Genomic DNA, 19,995 nt, shown 5'->3' with positions numbered 1-19,995 from the left:
ATTATCTGAAATAATATATATTTTATTTATTGTCTAATTGCCTCAGAGTCTAGTTTAGAGACTCAATGAATGCAGAAACTTCATTCAGTTTACTTCTGTATCATGACCTAGCAGGTGCTCAACAACAAATCTTGAGTGAATATATAGGCATAATTTTACTTACTGAGCTGAGATTTAGAATTAGTGCCTTTTCATAGTTTATACCTTCACTTCCTTTTTTTTTTTACATGCTCCAATTTGTCAGTAACTGAGGGAAATATTCCCAAACTGGCCTTCCTTTTGCCTCTCTTTGGTAACTAGAAACTTGGACAGAAAGTTCTAAGGTCTCTGGCTCAACTCTTCTCTATTCTTTCAGCATTATACTTCCTGAGTGGGGCTTGAGTAGACCTGGAATCTGTGAGAGGTCTAGTCTACAAGATGAAAGTAATGTTTGTCTCTGAGTAGTGAATCAAGATTTGCTTTGCACTCTAGATTTCAATATTTCCTCCCACTTCATTTATGCAACAGGAAATATACTAGCACCAGGCAAACTTCTTGGAGCTGAAATCCATCTTCATCCCTTAAATATTCCTCAGAATCTTACTTCATTTGAAGAGAAACAAACAAAAAAAAGAGAGAGCATTTTTTAAAAAAAAGTACAACCAAAGAACAGAAAAAGGAAAAAAAAACCCTATTAATAATCCAAATATTGGGCCAGGGATTTAGCTCAGCGGCACTGTGCCTGCCTTGCAAGCACAAGGTCCTGAGTTCAATCCCTGGTACCAAAAAAAAGAAAAAAAAAGAAAAAGAAAAAAAAAATAATCCAAATATTTAGCTAAGGGAAAAGATTAAGTAAATTATGAAACATTAACTCACTTGGAGTCATTTAAATGGCTATCAAGATTATGTTTCAAAATAGAAATATTAATGAATGCTGTTTAAATTTCAGTGACAAACATTATTTAATCGTGTTTAGTATGAAAACAAAACAGAAACATTGCAAATCCAATAATTTAAGCCCTCTAAAATCTATGACTACAGATGAATAAAGTTTATAAGAGAATGCAGAAATGCAAATGTTTTTGTTAGGATGAAATTATATTTACTTTATCTAATTATACACTAATATTGTAATAAATTATTTAAATGTAAATATGAAGAATGTTCGTATTTGCCAAAGATCTGACAGGAGAAGGAAGACTGGGAATAGACCTAGGACCTTAAAATATATAATGAGAGAAAACACACTGGTTCTTACCCTTGTGCCTCTTCAACTGGGGAAAGCTGCTAATTGTAGTCGCTTGGATTATTTCCACTACAATCTGATACCTGATTTTAAAGAGAGAAAGAAAAGGTTGAATAGGAGGAAAACACTATTTTTATAGATACTTTTACACTACATTTGTAATAAACAAATGTATCATAGAACTGTGGATCCTAGCCAAGTTTCACTAAAACAATCCAACATAGACTGAGCATAGACTGCTGGGCCGTGTGCTAGTCAATTCTGAGGCCCTAAAAGAAGAATCGCAAACCTGCCTCCTACCTCTACCCCCACTCCCATATACCAAAAGCAAGACTATATTCCCCAACAATGAATGCAGGAACTGAGGTTCTTCTCAACTCTTCCTTCTCCTCAGTACTCCTTGATAACTAGAACGAGTAGATTCCAACTTCACTGTCCAATGGGATAGCCATTAGCTACTTGCAGCTCTTTAATGAATTAAAATCATAAATGTAGTTCCTCAGTCACACTAGTCACATTTCAAGTGCTTGGTAGTCACATGCAGTGTATGCACCATATTGGACAGTACAAACTGAAAGAACATTTCAACAGTGCAGATAGATCTTCTGGATGTGCTTCCTACATACTTCTCAAAGGTGTCCACTCCCCTATAGTCACACTAACACTGCCTTGATGCATTCCCTCATTATTTCTCACCCAGAAGAATGTTGCAGACCAAGAGTTGGAAAGTCTGCAGTGGGACTCTGGTATCAATATTCTTTTAAAGCTCCCTCAGTAATTCCAATGCATAGTGAGAGTTGAGAACCATTGGATTAGAGCACCCAGGCACATGTATGTGTAAAGATCTGAGTCAGGAAAAAATAAATAAAATTTTACCTTTTAAGTGCTAAGTACAACTGTGAAATTGTGGCTGTTTTGAGCATACTAAATTGGGACCTTATAGATCAGTTTCTTAAAGGTTACTCATTGATTACTAGGTATTTCCCTAACCAAAATGATCTGCATTGTGCATTTTTTTAGCTCTTAAACACATTGACTGTTTAAGAATCTGACTGTTAGAAAGCTATTTAGCATTCTTACTTTGAACACAAACTTTGCAGCATTTTAAGATTAGAGCTACATCTGGCTGGCTTTTAAAACATAAAATAACATATATATACTCTTTTTGTTTTTTAACTAAATCCCAGAGGAAAGACACAAATTCATCAAAGTCATAATTATCCACATCAAAGTTTATCAAAGTCCAGGACTACCCACAAATTCACATTTATTTATTTTTTCTCCACTTGTATACTATAAACATCCATGTCTGAGTCTTACCACATCCAAGAGCAGACTGTTAGTGCATTGTTGGCCTGTCGCTTTCAGGCTGTGGCAAACACTGTTAGCTGCCTGAGGGGTAACATCCTTCCTCCCTTTCTTTGTTACTAAGACACAGTTTTATCAGGGAAAGCAATGAATGCATCGCCTACAAGTGCATCACCATCTCTCTAGCAGTTAGGGGTGGCCATCTGACAGCCCAGACTGCCCATCTCGGGATATGCTGCTACATAAGGAAAATAATCCCTAATTTAAGTCACTGTATGCCAATTTGTCTCATGCTTTCCAAGGAACACAGAGCTCTTTGAGGACTCCATACACACAGAAGGTATCTCTAGGCTGAATATGGACTGAGATGCTGTTTTCCAAGCTAAAGCCTTGAGAGGACACCATCAGTAGTTTTCTAATGAAAGTGCCTTCATTCCACCAAATTATGGCAAAGCACAAAAACAGTTTTTTATATGAATTTTCCTGGAAGTTGGCAAACAGATGAGGAAATGGTTTATAAGAAGCATACACAAACCTAGAACTATTGAAGCCCAATATTCCCTAAACAAGTTCTTTATTTAACTGAGGGTCTACTACTGAAATGTGCTGACTTTTCACTCAACTCCAGGAAATGTCTTTAAATATCCCCCTACCCATAGCCACCTGGATATCCTGCAAATAAATTTAATGTCCATCTGCACAGCAATTCCAATCTCAAGAATTTATTGCAAATAGCAGCAAAAACAAAAATAGAAAAACTGAAAAGTAAAACTATCAGGGCTGGGGATTTAGCTCAGTGGTGCCGCACCTTCCTCAAAAGTATAAGGTCTTGAGTTCAATCCCTGGTATAGGGCAGGGTAGGAGCGGGGAGATGACATTGCATCCAAAGTTCAGACTATCATATATGTTGCAGCAGCTTCTATGAAGAAAAGCATGGAAATAATATATGGGGTCAACAATGCTTTCATTAAACATTTATTAATCTTTTCCTATGTTCTGGACACACTGATATTTCTTCTGCTTTTAGGAGCTCTGGGGCTATATCAAAGAGAAAGGACTCTGCCAATAATATTTATAAAGATTCCATGAAGATAAATCTTTATGACATATTAATTTTAAAAATACAAAATGGCATGTACATTTATGATTGCAGATATGTGGGTAAACTAGCCAGGGCTACAAGACAAAATAGAGATAAAGTGAAGAGCTGTGTTAAAATTGTAGAATTATGGTCAGGGATTTAGCTCAGTGATTCTGCCACCTGCCTCGCAAGTGCAAGGTCCCGAGTTCAATCCCCGGTGCCAAAAAAAAAAAATTGGCAGAATTATGAGTCAGTTTTAAACTGAAAATTTCCAAACTACCCCCTTCCCTTTAGCTATGGATATAAGCTTATTCAAACTCACCTTCTTTCCTGCACAGAAAGCTTTCCTTACCTCTCCATTTCTGCACTAGTATTATCTTCCTCCTCCTCAAAATTCTACTATGTTAGATCTCTAACATGCCAGTATCAGTCCAAGAGTCCTATTGACTTGTGCTCTGATCATCTTCCTCTTGCCTTGGCCCTTGTTCAAGCCTTCTGCTCATGTGTGGGTCACTAGGATGGCCGAACAGTCTAGCTCTCCCTGTGTTTCTACCCTGCTCTCTCCCATCCAAATGTGTGTGAATATCCCTCTGACAAGATCACTTTCACCTTATGCCTCCTTTGCTCAATACCTCCAGCATTAACGAATGGGGGCCTGGGATGCAGCTCAGTGGCATGGCGCCTGCCAGGCAAGCGCAAGGTACTGAATTCAATCCCTGGAACCAGGGGTGAAAAAAAAAAAGCAAAGGAGTAATGAATGATACATTCCAGCCTGCATTCTATCCACAAATTTGCACTAGCACTCTGATGTATCCCAACTTCTTTTTCCTCTTTGATAAAATGTAGACTTCATCCATGTCAATTTCTATACTGTTGTGGCAAAACTCTATGCTCTTGCTTATGCCCTGTGTCCTTCCAGAGAGTAATCTCCCTACTTGCTCATCTAACTAAACCTTACATACATTACTTCTTCCCTCAAGTCTTCCCCAATGCCCTGTAATGCATATTTTCTCTGAAATCTTAAATTACTTCTGCACAGTGATAGCATCACTATTTACTATTTCGTATTGCTGTTTTAAAGAATCACACTTCTAGCTCGGCATGGTGGTGCACACCTGCAATACCAGCACTTGGGGGGCTGAGGTAGGGGGATCTGGATTTCAAGGCCAGCCTGGACTATACAGCAAGACCCTGTCATAAAACAAAACAAAACAAGACAAAAGTATTACTTTCAGAGATGCTACAAAGAGAATTGTGTGTCCAGTCATTTCAGGGCCTAGTAGTCCTTCAAAAAATGGTGGCACTTCTTTAAACCTAAGACAAAATTATGGCTTTGTGTTAAACTCACTCACTCACTGTATTTTTTTCTCTCCATCTACATCTTGAGCCTTCAAGATTGTGTCTTGTATTCTCCCATAGTACCTACCACAGTACTAAACATATGGTAAATACTCAACAAATATTAATGAGTTCACACTTAACAGGTACACATAACATTCTGAACAATTTGTTCTTTTGATATTTTTAGTGATTCATTCTTTGGAACAAATGAGTCACTAATGGTACTAAAGAGAATATACACTGCCTGAGTAAAAAGTTAACATAAAATTATAATGTAATATCAGCTAACATTTACAGATTCCTTTCATTAGTTACCAGGGACATGTTTAGATATTTTAATTCACATGATCTTACTTAATCCTCATAATGGGTCTATAACTATCTCCATATTGCAGAGGAGGAAACTGTTGCACTAAGAAATCTATACAAGGTCCCACTGCTCTTAAGTACTACAGCCAGAATTAGCAGTGAGGGTTGCCTGATTTAAAGCACATGGTACTCAACATTTTCCTGCTACTCTTAAGATTCAACATATAGGTGAATTCTTATCTTGGTATTTTTTGTTTTTTGAGACAGGGTCTCACTATGTAGTTCAGGCTGGCCTCAAACTCATGGCAATCCTCCTGCCTCAACCTCCCAAATCCTGGGATTACAGGCTTGTCCCACCATTCCCAGCTTAATGTTTATCTCCTTGAAGCCTTTTCAAAGTACATAAGCAAGGCCATGGCCAAGGCCACATAATGTTTCCAGTCTTACTGCCTTCTGTATCCCTCTTGGTTACTTTGTTTCTACCCAGCTAGATCACATGCAATACCCACTAAACACTCTGTTCCTCACTGACTCCCAGTTTTTGCTTGTCCCTTTCTTCTCCTTTGTGTGTACACTCACTCCTTACCTGTTAAAATGCAATTAGTTCTTTTTTTGGGTACATTTTAAATATACATAATGATAACATTCATCATAGGGAATTTGTACTTGCAAATGATAAATTTTGCTTCTTTTGTTTCCCATTTCCCTCCTTTCCCACCAATCCCTTTCCCCCTCCTTATTTAAAAAAGCTTTGTTTCCATTTTTTCCTTCTTTACTCTTTTTTCTTGTCTCTTCCTTCCTTTCCCCTTCCCCTCATTTCCTTTCCCATTTGAACATTTTCTTCCCATTTCCCAATATCTAGTATACATTTTGGTCCTTATTTACACTTTCAGTTTCTCACACCAGAGAAATAACTAGGTAAGTAAACAAGTGTATCTAATTTATTTCACTTAAGAGTATAGTCTCAAGGTGACTCCATTTAGCTAGTAAATGTCTCAAGTTTATCCTTCTTTATGGCAGAGTAGTACTCCATTGTATAAAAAACCCACTTTAAAAAAAATTAATTTTATTAGTACATTTAAGATATACAATATAATGACAGTCATCATTGTAAATTTGCACCTTTACTTAATCTCTCTTGGTTATTTTTTCCCCATTCCCCTGCCCTCCCTTCAACCCCTCCACCCCTTCCTATTTACAAAGACTTTGTTTCCATTTTTTCTTTTTCTCATATTAATTCCACTCCCTTCTTTCTTTTCCCCTACCCTTCCTACTTCCCCTGCCTCTTTGCACCTTTTCTTCCTATTTCACATTATCTATTATACCTTTTAGTCTTATTTACACTTTCAGTTTAAAAACCCACTTCTGGGGCCGGGGATTTGGCTCAGTGGTGGCACCACCTGCCTTGCAAGAACAAGGTCCTGAGTTCAATCCTTCATACCAAAAACCAAACCAAACAAAAAAAACCCCCACTTCTGATCCAGAGATGTAGCTCAGTGCCGCTTGCACCTGCCTGGCAAGGACAAGGTCCTGAGTTCGATCTCTGGTACTGGGGGGGGGGGGACAACAACCTATTTCTTTATCCATTCATCAACTGATGAGCATCTGAGCTGTTTCCAAGATTTAGCTGTTACAAACTGTGCTGCTATAAGCATAGGTGTGCATATGTAACTTGTGCATAATGCTTTAAATTCTTTTGGAAAGATACCTAGAAGGGGTATAGCTGAGTCAAGTGGAACCCCTAGTTTTTGGGGGAATCTCCACACTGATTTCCACAGTGACTGCACCAGACTACACTCCCCCCAACAGTAGAAATGGGTTCCTTTTTCCCCACAGCTCCGCCAGCATGTTATTGGTTGATTTCTGTTTTTAAAAAATTTTATTTCATCCCATTCCCCCCCTGGAGCCCCCTCCCCTCCTTATGTACAAAAGCTTTGTTTCCATTTTTTCCTTCTATTTTCACTTATTTTCTGGTCCCTTCCTTCCTTTTTCCCTCCCTCCTCCCTTGTTCCCTTTCCCACTTGAACATTTTTTTCCCATTTCCCAATATGTTATACATTTCAGTCCTTATTTCCACTTTGTTTCTCACACGAGAGAAACAATGAAGTATGTAAACATGTGTGTCTAGTTTATTTTACTTAAGAGTATGGTCGCAAGGTCCATCCATTTACCTAGAAATGTCTCTAGTTTATCCTTCTTTATGAAAGAGGAGTACTCCATTGTATGAAAGAACATCTTTATCTATTCATTGGTTGATGGGCATTTGGGCTGTTTCAAGATTTAGCTATTACACACTGTGTTGCTATAAACATGGATGTACATATACTGCTGTGATATGATGCTTTTAATTCTTTCAGGAAGATACCAAGAAGAGGTATAGCTGGGTCAAATGGAACCTCCACTTTCAGTTTCTTGAGAAATTTCCACACTGATTTCCACAGTGGTTGCACTAGCCTGCACTCCCACCAAAAGTGGAGAAGAGTTCCTTTTCCCCCACAGCCTCTCTAGCATTTGTTATTGGTTGATTTCTCAATAGCAGCCATTCTTTCTGGGGTGAGGTGGAATCTCAACATGGTTTTAATTTGCATCTCTCAAATGACCAGAGGTGGTAAGCATTTTTTTGTATATTAATTTGCCATTTCTACTTCTTCATCTGAGAAATGTTTGTTCATTTTAGATGCCCATTTTTGGATTAGGTCTTTAAATTTAAGGGGTCTGATCTTTTGAGTTCTTTATATGTTGTAGATATTAGTCCTTTGTCCGAAGAACAGCGGGCAAAAATTTTTTCCCACACTATAGGTTGTCTCTTCATTCTGTTGGTGGTTTCTTTTGCTGTGCAAAAGCTTTTCAATAAGATGAGGTCCATTGTTCATTCTTTGTAATATCCCTGTGCTACTGAGGTTTTGTTCACAAAGTCTTTGCATGCACCAATGTCTTCAAGAGTTCTACCTATTCTCTCTTCCAGAAGATTTAGTATTTCTGTTTTGATATTTAGATCTTTGATCCATTTCAATTTTAGGTTAGTGCATGGTGAAAGATATGGGTCTAGTTTCAATCTTTGGCATGTGAAAAGCCATTTTTTCCAGCACTTCTTATTAAAGAGGCTATTTTTCTTCCAGTGAAGGTGTCTGGCCTCTTTGTCAAAGATAAGGTGGTTGAGTGTGTTTGGAGTTGTTTCTGCATCTTCTAATCTGTTCTATTGATTCTCCTTCTGTTTTGTTTTGCCAGTACATGCTATTTTTATCACAGTAGCTTTGTAGTATAATTTCAAGTCAGGGATTTTGATGTCCCTTTTCTTTCCACTGTTGCCTAGAATTGCTCTTGCTATTCTAGGTCTCTTCTGGTTCCAATGAATTGTAAGATTGCTTTCTTTAATTCTGTGAGATATGCTATTGGAATTTTGATGGAGAACGCATTCAATCTGTATAAAAGTTTTGAAAGTATGACTATTTTCAGAATATTGGTTCTTCCTACCCAAAAACAAGGGATATCTTTCCATTTTCTGATATCCTCTTTGATCTCCTTTTTCAAAGTACTATAGTTTTCAACATAAAGGTCTTTCACTTTCTTCATTGGATTGATTCTTAGTTACTTTTCTCAATGCTGAGACAAAATATCTGACACCTAAAGTTAAAGGAGGAAAGGTTTATTTGGCTTACAGTTCACAGAGGTTTCAGTCCACATTTGGCTGGCTCCAAGGCAGAATGGCACATGGCAGAGGGGCAATAGTTCACGGTGGCGGAAGACAGCAAAAGTAACAAGAGACTTAACAGTGTCTTTCTGTCCCTTTTATCGTATTGAGACTACTTAGGGCAGGTAGCACTCACACCCTTATTCCTAGTGTCCGTGGGCCTAGCTTTGCACCATGAATCAGTTACATACTCTAGATTCAGCTACCTCTGAAAAAGCCCCACCTAAGGCCGCATGAGGCTTTGGGGGCCATCTATACACCAGCCATAATAGATTCCTAGGTATTTCATTTTTTTTGATGCTATAATGAAAGGTATTATTTCTCTAATTTCTCTCTCAGTGAGTTTGTTATTTGTGTACAAGAAGGCTATTGATTTTTGAGTGTTGACTTGCTACTGAATTTGGTTATTAAATCTAGAAGTCTTTTGGTGGAGTTTTTGGATGTCTTCTATGTAGAGTATCATGTCATCTGCAAATAATGATAATTTAACTTCTTCCTTTCCTTTCCTTCCTATCCTTATTCCTTTTATTTCTTTCTCCTGTCTAACTGCTCTGGCTGTTTCCAGAACTATATTGAATAAAAATGATGACAGTGGACATCCTTCTCTTGTTCCTGATTTTAAAGTGAAAGCTTTCAGTTTTTGTCCATTTAGTATGATGTTGGCTGTTTGTCATAGATGGCTTTTATCAGATTGGGATATAAAGACTATCTATTCCTATTTTTTTTAAAAAAAGACTATCTGTTCCTTTATCTCCATCTGACAAAACCCAGTTAGTTCTTAGACACTAGGTTCAAGGCCACTCCTCTCTGAAGTTTTCTTAGGCGCTTCTCTTTCTTAGGATTAAATATTTGCCACTTCTTAGCTCTTTACATTTCACTTCTGGCCTTAAAGTTTTACTTATGGATTAGTTATTTATATCCCCACAGGTCATCTACACTGGATGATAAACTGCATAGTCTTGATGGCAAAGGGGTGGAATCCCACGATCTACAATCATTTCATCTTTATATACACCAGACCTTCTTTACACAGTGCTTTGCACACAGTAGGGATTTGAATATAATTATTGAAATTTGTTGAATTCACTCTCACTTAACACCAAAAAGCAAAGTAAAAAATGACTATTTTTTCATTCTCATTTTTCTCAACAAAACCATATAAACACATATGTCTAAAAGGCTGGGTATTCTTAAGAGCTCAGGCTTCTCACAACCTAGGAGCTATTCAGAGATGTGTACCAGCACTCACTTGGCTTCCTTCCTCCAGAGGAAGGTATCACCTTGCAGGTACTGAGTTTGGTTAGAGAATCAGGACTGATATCTGCAAACATTGCCTTGATCAGAAGTGCACAGATTGTTGGTAATTTTTCCAATACGATCATGTAAACCCCAGTACTAAGGAGAAGTAGTCTAACAAGAATTTAGCTGTTTTCACAACTCTGGCAATGTCCCACCTACTGTACTGTGTCCCTTGTCCCAGGGTCAAGAAAAAAATCACACAAAGATAACTGCTCTCAGCTCCTCTCAGTAGCTACCTCACCCCACTTTTGCTTTATACACTTGGTTAAATAAAGACTTACAGAAGGTTTGTGTGAATTCTTCCCCAGAAAACTGAAACACCTGAGCCACTGTGCACTACTGCAAAGCAATCACCTTAGAAATCTACAGATTCACTGGTCTTCTACTGTGTGTTGTTCAGAACAGTTTTGCTGTTCTCCAACTCCTAGGCTCAAGCGATCCTCCTGCCTCAACTTCCTCAGTAGCTAGGACTATAGAAATGCACCATCACACCCAGCTTGTTAATTATTACTATGATTGTTCCTTACAACAGCTGCTGACTCTTTTGATATGCACTACCTAGGGAAATGATATGTGTATGTGTGTAAAACACATACAAAGATTTCTAAAGTAGTCATACTTTTTCCTGATAAAAGAAGTACTTTAGCCCAATCAACCAAACACTACCAGGATCACTATATCCAACAAGATCTGCTGTACAGATTCGTTACACTGAAGTAGAGACTGCATTTCAGAGGAACTGTAGAGGGAGCACCCAACAAAGGAAAAGATACCATTATTCTGGGATCTGGAAAAGAGTATTAGGGTTCTGATGAAATTTAGATTAACACCATTCTGAAAAGCTCAAAGTAGGGCTGTGTTATTAAGGGGTCAATTTTGGGTGGATCCAGGGTCTCATATCCTCGGGAAATACAGTTATAAGATATTCTATGCTGACTTCAGAATCCCCTTCCCTGAGGCTGCGTATACAGGTTATAAACTGAAGCTGCTTCTGTGTGTCAAACTGTCTGAGATTCCCCCAGGCATGAGCGTGATGTGTCACTGCTAACATTCCAGGCAGCGAAGTTTCTGATGGTCTAAAATTTTAGAGAACAAAACTTCTTATGAGTAAGAAAGTGCAAAGAAGGGGGGTCATAATGACATTTTATAGCTGTAACTGTGTATGTGGGAGAAATCCTGTTTCCTGATAACTTTGTTGGTGGCTTCAGTCTCTGTTATTTACTCCAGCCACATAACTGGTTGGGCAGATTTTATTTTCTCAGTCTGAGTCAATCTTTACTTCCTCTAGAGTGGCATATGTTCATTGAAGAAAAGAAGAAAATACACAAAGCACAACAAAGTTAACCACTAGTGATATATGGCATATTTTTAAATCATTTTCCCCTGTGCAAACAATATTTTTTAAATTTTAAGACTAGGTTTATGACACACATATTATTTTAGAGCCTTTTTATGTATCAATTATATTAATATTTTCCATTATATTTAAATACGTTAATGCAACGTCATTACCAATACATGACAACCCATTGTACAGATACACCAAAGTTTTTAAAACCAAATAGTTATTGTCAGGCATTCTGGTGATTTCAAGCTTTTCTCTATTTTAAATAAAACTGTGGAAAACATTTCTAGACGGGCCAGGGATGTAGCTCAGTGGCACTACGCCTGCCTGGCAAGCGCAAGGTCCTAAGTTTAATTCCCGGTATTGAGGAAAGAAAAAAATTCTAGAAAATCTACACTCTCATGATTATTTCCTTAAGATAAATAATTATGAATCAAAACTGGATAAAAAGAATGGATTAAATGCTATAAATCTGTTATAAAAATTGATTTATAATTTACATACTTATCAGCACACCTAGAAAATGATGTTTGGACAGAACACTGGAGTAATGAGGCATCCATCCTAGGCCCTACCTGGCTACCCCAAGGGCTGAGGAAACTCATCTCTATACTCATAAAGTATTTAAGTCATACCAGGTAGGAAGTTCTGGACCAGAGCAGGCTAAAGGGAGGTGTCTTGAATTAATGTAAACACATTCCCTTTCTCATATATATATGAAATATACATTAAGTATTAATAGTTTTTAGTCTAAAATGAGTGATTATTTTCTTAATCTTGTTAATCTATATCTTTTAATCATCCTAAATAAGATAATGTTGCCATATATTCACTTTCCAGTTCCAACAGAAATCACATCACCCCTGCTAGCTGGTGCACTTTAGTTATCTCAAGAGACCCCAAAATTTTTTCTGTTATCTATGTCTGGTTTCTGCTACTGTTCCTCATGTTTTTACGTCAGTTATTAATATCGCTATTAAGTGTTTTTTATTGTTGTTTTGAGACAGGGTCTTGCTATGTAGTTCGGGCTGTCCTTGAACTTACTAACAGCCCAGACGGGACTCAAACTCAAAGAGATCCTCCTGCCTCAGCCTCCTGAGTGCTGGAATTACAAGTGTGTGCCACAATGCCTGGCTTCAGTGTTTATTTTTATATATGTGCAGTATTGCTATTATATATTTCATTCTCAATTCTTACATCAAGCATTTTTGCTCATCATAGTCCTATTTTTGTCTAGTTTTATATTCTATATTGAGTATGTCCTAATGACTTTCTTATACATTTTGAGTGAAGTTTTTTATTTCTTTTTTCTTTTTTTTTCTTTCTTTTTTTTTTTTTTTGTACCGGGGATCGAACTCCAGACCTTGCGCTTGCAAGGCAGGCGCCGGAACCACTGAGCTAAATCCCCAGCCCGAGTAAAGTTTTTTAAAAGTAAGATATTGGGTTGCCTCATCTCATCCATTAATCCTATTCAATCCTGGATTTGAGAATTTTGTTGCCATCTCCAGGCAGTTACTTTTTTTGTTGTTGTTTTTCAGCTTATACAAAGAAACTGGGATGACCTGAAAACTAATGAATTACATGCATAGTCTCACTTAACTGTCACAAAAGTCCTATGAAGTAAGAAATACGTTTTCCACTTCACAGTTAAAATTGAGGCTCAGGATATAAATGACTTGCCCAAGGTCATGCAGCTTGTAAGAGGCAAAACCAAAATGCAAACCAGGTTTGTTGAGTGCAGGTCAGACTGATTCTTGACCCAGGTCTACTTGAGATGACTAATCACTACAGGCTGTATTTCTGTACAGTACAGGGTCATCAAACAACAGCATGTGTGTTTCCAGTTCCCACTTAGAGCTGTGCTAGAGCCACCATGTGAGGCTTTAGCTAGTTAGTGAGACCAGGTTGTTAAATTTTTAGGAACCAAACTCACTTGTTATGGTTTAGATCTCAAATGTCCCCCAAAAGTCTCATGTGGTCAGTAGTGGGGCTTTGGAAGGTGATTGGATTATGAGGGCAGGAACTCCAACAGTGGCTGAATCCATTGATAAGATCACAATGTGATGGCATTACTGAGAGGAAATAGAAACAGAAGATGGGACCTAGCTGACAAGAACACATCATGAGACAGGACAGGACCTTCCTTGGAGAATATATCTGGTTCCTGGTCCCTCCACTCTCAGACTTTCTTAACATCTCTGCTTCCCAGCTGCCATGAGGTGAGCAGTTCTTCTCTGCCTTGCCCTTCTGCCATGATATTTCTGCCTCACCACAGGCCTAAAAGCAATGGAGCCAGCCTATGATGGACTGAAACCTCTGAAACCATGAGCCAAAATAAAGCTTTCCTCCTTTATGCTGTTTTTCTCATTTATTTGGTCATAGCAACAAAAAGCTGGCTAGAATACTATTATTAAAAATTAACTTATATAAACTTACAATAAATTATAAACCTTCTGTGGTGGTACAGCCCTGTAATCCCAGCACACTAAGGCAAAAGGATTCCAAGTTTGAGCCTAACCTAAGCATTTTAGCAACTTAGGGAGACCCTGTCTCAAAAAAGTGAAAAACATCTCAATGTGAAGACCCTGTGTTCAATCTTCAGTACTGAAGAAAAAAAAAAACAACAACCCATCTTCATTTCCTAATAATCTTATTCATTTTACTATTATATATGTTCATGAGGTTGCTTACATGGTGGAAATACTGCACATATAACTGCAAATCTCTTCCCAACTCCACATTCTTTTTTTCTTTTATCTTGAGACAGGGTCTTCACTATATAGTTCAGGCTGGCCTTGAACTCACTATGTAGCCTAGGTTTGCCTTGAACTCATGGACACCCTCCTATTTCAGCCTCTAGAGTCCTGGGATAACAGGTGTGCGCTACCATACTTGGCTGCCCAACTCCTCATTCAATGACATCATGTTGGTGGCTCTAAATTGGCCACGTCTGGAGTATTCATACCACAGAAATCATCTGCTACTACTCAGGGTTCTCGTCACACCCAAAAGCCAGGTGTTAACTACTATTCTTTTAACAGACCTTGTGAATCACAAAACTCTCTTTTGCTGGAGGAGCTTAGCATCACTTTTCTTTCCTTCCTTCCTTTCTGTTTCTTTGACTTCTACCTTCCTTTCTTTTTTTTTCTTGCTTTCTTTCTCTTTTTAAGGAAAAGATCATGGCCTTCCATTCCAAGTATAAGCAGCCTCATCTCTGGCCTTTCTCAACTCCCTGTTCATTCCTCCCTGGTGGGAGAGGAGATTTTTTTTTAATCTTCCTCAGGGAAGCAGGAATTGGGCATGAGAAGCACAGCCTCTCTTTTCTCCTTCCTCTTAAAAACGTGTTTTTTGCTTCCAAGAGCAGCAAGCAGTGGGACTCTAGACCTGTCAGGGAGATGGGGAAGCAAGAGAAAGCAAGCACAAGGGAGCTTGCTCTGGCCCAACACTCCTAGGTGAGAAAGACTAGCTAATCCTGAGGTTGTTTCAGAAAGTAAGTACACTGCTTCCACATAAAAACTGAATTCTAAATTATCAGTAAGTAAGGTATCATTTTGGTCCCTGCTTGCCTTATCCTTGGCTCTAAAATGAATGGAGAGAAGGACACAAACCCCAAAACTTAATACTACACAGCAGAGTGCCTCCAGTGGTTAATGTTGTTCACCGTTATATCTACTTGCAATCCTTGGTCTAATGATTATAACAACAGTAACAGTAACGGCTAACAAATGGGAATGTGCCAATCTTGATCTAAGTGCTTTATGTAAATTGACTTGTGGGCTGAACATTTATTCATAAGCAGATCTACCTACCCACAATACCAGTCTTGCTCCAATTATAAACACACAGTGAATTTTTATAAATTTCTGAAAGATCACTAACTTGTTCACACCAAAACTTCCTTTTATAAAGCTTGACATTACTGTCAATGCTCAATAATCTTTCCTTCTATATGAAAATAATATATGCCCTCTGATAGGTTCATCTCCTACTTTGGTGCCCTCTACTACTTCTCAGATACAAACAGAGCGAACTATATTTTGAAGTCAATGTACTTTTATTTCTTAAAAAACTCAAAGATCTTTTAGAGCATTTCTCATAAACAGCCTCAAATTTTGTTGTAGTCTTTAAAACAAAATTTATATTCATTTATTCTTTTCATAAAAAATTTGACAGTATCCTCTTTGCTTATACTTTCTGATTTCTCATCTCCTTGTCTACCCACACCAACCTTTTCCTTAGCAGTTTTTATGTGCTTACCAATTTCTGACATGGTGTATTAGTTTGTCTCAAGGTGTGCTCAATTTCTTCTTTCATGTTCCTTTTACAACATAATCTTATTTCACTACTCACGATTCATATTACATTTTTAGAATCAATGTTCAAAACACCAAACATTTGAATAACTTAAATTCTTCTTCACAAAAGCATGTAATTTTAAGAATTTTAATATATTAAATATCTCAAACTAGTTTTCAATGAATTAGAATATATTGATTTACATGACATGTCTTCCAGCCAAGACTTCAGATTGCTAGCATGTGGAAGAATACTACATTTAAAAGAGATTATCAATATTAGTTGTATGTTATAATCACTTGGGGATTTCTCTAAAAATAATGATACCATAGTTCCTCTCTAGACCAACTACATAATTCCTGGAGGTGAAGCCCAGGTATCTGCATTTATTGCGGAGTGATGAGTAATTTTCATTAGAGTATGTCTTACAAGTATGCTGAAGAATTATACAGTGTGGGCTGGGAATTTAGCTCAGTGGTTCCGCCACCTGCCTCACAAGCACAAGGTCCTGAGTTTGATCCCTAGTACCAAAAAAAAAAAAAAAAAAAGAATTATACAATGTGGGCAGCACTGAATGCTTTCCTGGCCCACAGTCTGCCTGTTCCTTCATAAAAGGTACTGTAAGGCCAGAACATTTCAATTCTCCTTTAATATGTACTGGGACTCCATTTTATCATTGAAATAAAGAAATGCTGTCCTTTCTCTAGTACAGTCTAACTGTTGAGTTTTACAAATGGCTGCACCTGTATTCTGAGTTCTAGTCTGCCTTCCTGGACTGTAGCATCAGCCACCACACACTCCAGCAGCGGGAAATCTCTTCATCTGCCCTTTCATTTCCTGCACCAAGGTGGTATTCACATTTTTGGCTCCTTTGTTGCTAGTAGTGTTGATTACTGCTCCTATTCAGAAACCATGGAAAACTCAAAACATTATACCAATCTACAAACCACATCTTTATTTCTATATCTTGGATGCTAGGAAAGAAAGGGAAGTACGTAGCTATAAAGGACAGTGAAATATTCAACTGTAATTTTATTAAAGCCTGGAAGATTCTAATACATAGCCAAGGGTTAAAACCTACTAATTTAGTATTTTTGAAGGGAGCATTTTTCGCTTTCTACTGTGAAAGCACCTCATGCTGACAAAGAAAATAACCAAGCTATCCCAGAACTATAAATACCACCCTTCAAGGTTTTTTGGTTTTTATTTTGTTTTGCTTTTAATACATTCCAGACTAGCAGAGTGGAATGACTTTGTTTCCTTTAGAAAATATGCATCTATCTCCCAAATATGTAGGAAATAAAAGTGGATGATTTCATCAGCTGTTTAGTCAAGATAAAACACATTCCCTGCGTTAGGCAGCTTATCTCAAAATTTTACTGAGAACAATCTGAAGGTAGTGACCTAAAACACTAATAAAGTCAGACAGCAGAGTACTCTAATTGTACCAGAAAAACAACAGAATAGTTCAGACTCATTGAAAAGAGCAGCTCCATTAATGTTAGGATGCTGATAAGCCCTAGCAATGTAGACTTTAGACAATTATCTAATAAAAAGCAATCTGACTGTAAATAACAGTAAGCAGACCTGATCCTTGAATAGAGAAGCATTTTATATCGAATAGTTAGTAACAACATCACTAATGCAATATCATCTACATCTGGGGGCAAAAAGATAAATCTCTGTTAGAACAGTCATTCCTGGCATCCTTTCTAGTTATACCTGTTGAAGAAGCAGAGACTAAATGTTAATGGTCAGGCCTGTTCCTGTGATGCAATGGATAAGGATAAATGCCCTAGGAATAAAGGACATCCCAGTTCTGTATCAGACCGAACAGCCAGAAATTCCACTATAATAGCAAAACCCAAGGAGTTGCCTCATAATTATGATGACTCTAGGGGAATATCCTTCTGGATGTGTAGTATTCATAAAAGCGTTCAGACAGTAACTCTGTATGTGTGTCTCTATTACTGAGAAGAATTCCTTCTGCAATATTTTCTTCTAAGGTTTTTGCCAAACCTGTTGAAAGGACTATCAATTCTTCAGAATTACCATGACACCATTGTTAATTGCATGAGACTATTTCAAGGAAAAGATTCTTTTCGACTCCTTGTTACAAGAGAATTTTCAATCTTTCTACAGGAAGTCATCAACAGGGTCCCCAAGACTTACATGAAGAGCTAAAAGCTCATAAAGAGCCAGAGGTCAGAGAATTGTCATTCCAACTGGACTCAGTTATTGCACCAATTTAATTAAACCTAGAAATGTATTTTTCTTCAAATAGATTAGCTATATGAGCTTGATTATCTAATCATCCAAGTACCTCCAAATGATCTCTCTGACTCTAAAATTCTGCATGCAATGCAAAGCCTAACAGTAAATGGTCGACACAAAAGAGAATATTATACACGGAACAGGAATAATATGGAAAAGGAATATCCCTTCCAGTTGTCTGTATTACATTACTTCTGCTGGTGGCAGATGCACTGTGGGGCAGGTGGTAATAGGAAGAGGTAGGAATCTACATTTTACTTTACTTTCATTTAACAAGAGTCACTGAGAACCCTACTGAAATGATGCTGAAGAGGCTACATGGTCAGTCCAAAGGCAATTTAAAAAATGTATACAACTCAAACTGTCCAAGAATTGATGAACAGATAAACAAAACATGGTGTATTCATCCACATTATACAGCCCAAACCAGGAATGAAGTACTGATACATACTACAACACAGATGAACCTTGAAAACATGATGCTGGGTGAAAGAAGCCAGATACAAAAGGCCATATAATTCTTGAGAGCATTTATATTAAATTTCCATGATAGGCAAATTCATAGAGACAGAAAGTAGATTAGTGGTTGCCAGGGGATGGCAGAAGTTGAGAAATAGAAAGTGACTGCTAACAGGCACAGGGATTCTTTTGAGAATGATGAAAATATTCTGGAATTAAGAGGTATTGGTTGCACAGGTTTTGATTACCCTAAAAACCACTGAACTATACACTTTCAAATGGTAACTTCTATTTATGTGAATTATATATCAATTTGCGAAAAAGGCATTCCCTAGTTAAGTATTGCTACTGCCCCTTAAATCTCTCAATGCCCAACAAAGGCCCAGCTTTCTAGGATGCCCAGTATGCTATCCTTCAATCTTGTCCTACTTATGAGATCAAGAGGAAGTGATCTTTGAGGAAGATGTAAGTGCTCACACTGTTTCTGTTTCATGACATATAAAATCAGAACTTAGAGTGTAATCTTTGGTCACTTAGGTTAAGGTGACCTATAATGTTCCTACTGAGACCAAAGCAAGTTGTTCAGTCATCCTGGAGCAGAGATGCCAATGTCACGATTTTACTGTGTAAAGGGCAACTCTTGCTGAGCTATTTTTTATCTACTAGATGGTGGACTCCAGAATTCAATTAGTTCTGACTATTTGGATAGCACATTTTTCAAGATGAACTATTAATTCTTATTAAGATTCATTCATCTTATAATACAGAAACTGTGCTTAAACATAAAATGACAGATGGTGTTAAAGAACTAGTAGTTGATCATTTAAAATAATTAGTTCTGATTTTAAAAAGTCTCCTTGACATCTGTTTTAGAAGACAGGATCTTGCTACCAGCCAGGCAGTTCAAGCTGGTCTTGAACTCACAGCAACACTCCTGCCCCAGTCTTCCAAGTCCTGGGATTACAGGCATGCACCACTATGCCCTGATGACATCTTTTTAATAACACCATTAACTATGTCATTAATTACATACAATGCAGAAATCCTTTGGTACACAAAATGTAACTTTCACAATTCTGGAAGAACAATAACTACTAATTTACTTAATCTGCCACTATTGGCTGTAAATTGTTTTCTTTTTTTTTTGGTACTGGGGATCAAACTCGGGACCTTTGCACTCGCACAGCAGGTGCCAGAACCACTGAGCTAAATCCCCGGCCCTGTAAATTGTTTTCTTAAACTCACTTGCAGTTACTAGGTTGGTCTCTGTCTGATTTACTGTGAGTTGCTTTTAAAAGGAATAAAAGGAAACCATGGTAAGGATGACCTTTCAGTGGGTATAACCTGTAGGCCTCACGCAACAAACA

The 19,995-nt window shown here is 37.7% G+C and overlaps 1 protein-coding gene across 2 annotated transcripts in view; it reads right to left on the bottom strand.

The window, feature by feature from the left end:
- Snx25 (sorting nexin 25) overlaps window positions 1-19,995 on the bottom strand; it is a 162,124-nt gene that overhangs the window by 62,175 nt on the left and 79,954 nt on the right. For both annotated transcript variants that reach the window (XM_087217093.1, XM_087217091.1), the window contains exon 6: window positions 1,238-1,308. In XM_087217093.1, the coding sequence (XP_087073219.1) occupies window positions 1,238-1,308 (71 nt within the window). The remainder of the gene's footprint in view (window positions 1-1,237; window positions 1,309-19,995) is intronic.

Source organism: Heterocephalus glaber, unplaced genomic scaffold, assembly GCF_053883595.1.
Source record: "Heterocephalus glaber isolate CG9 unplaced genomic scaffold, H.glaber_assembly_v1.0 deba00001461, whole genome shotgun sequence".
In the NCBI taxonomy this organism is placed as follows: domain Eukaryota; kingdom Metazoa; phylum Chordata; class Mammalia; order Rodentia; family Bathyergidae; genus Heterocephalus; species Heterocephalus glaber.
Note: the sequence above shows the minus strand (reverse complement) of the source record. Positions and strands in the feature narration are given on the sequence as shown.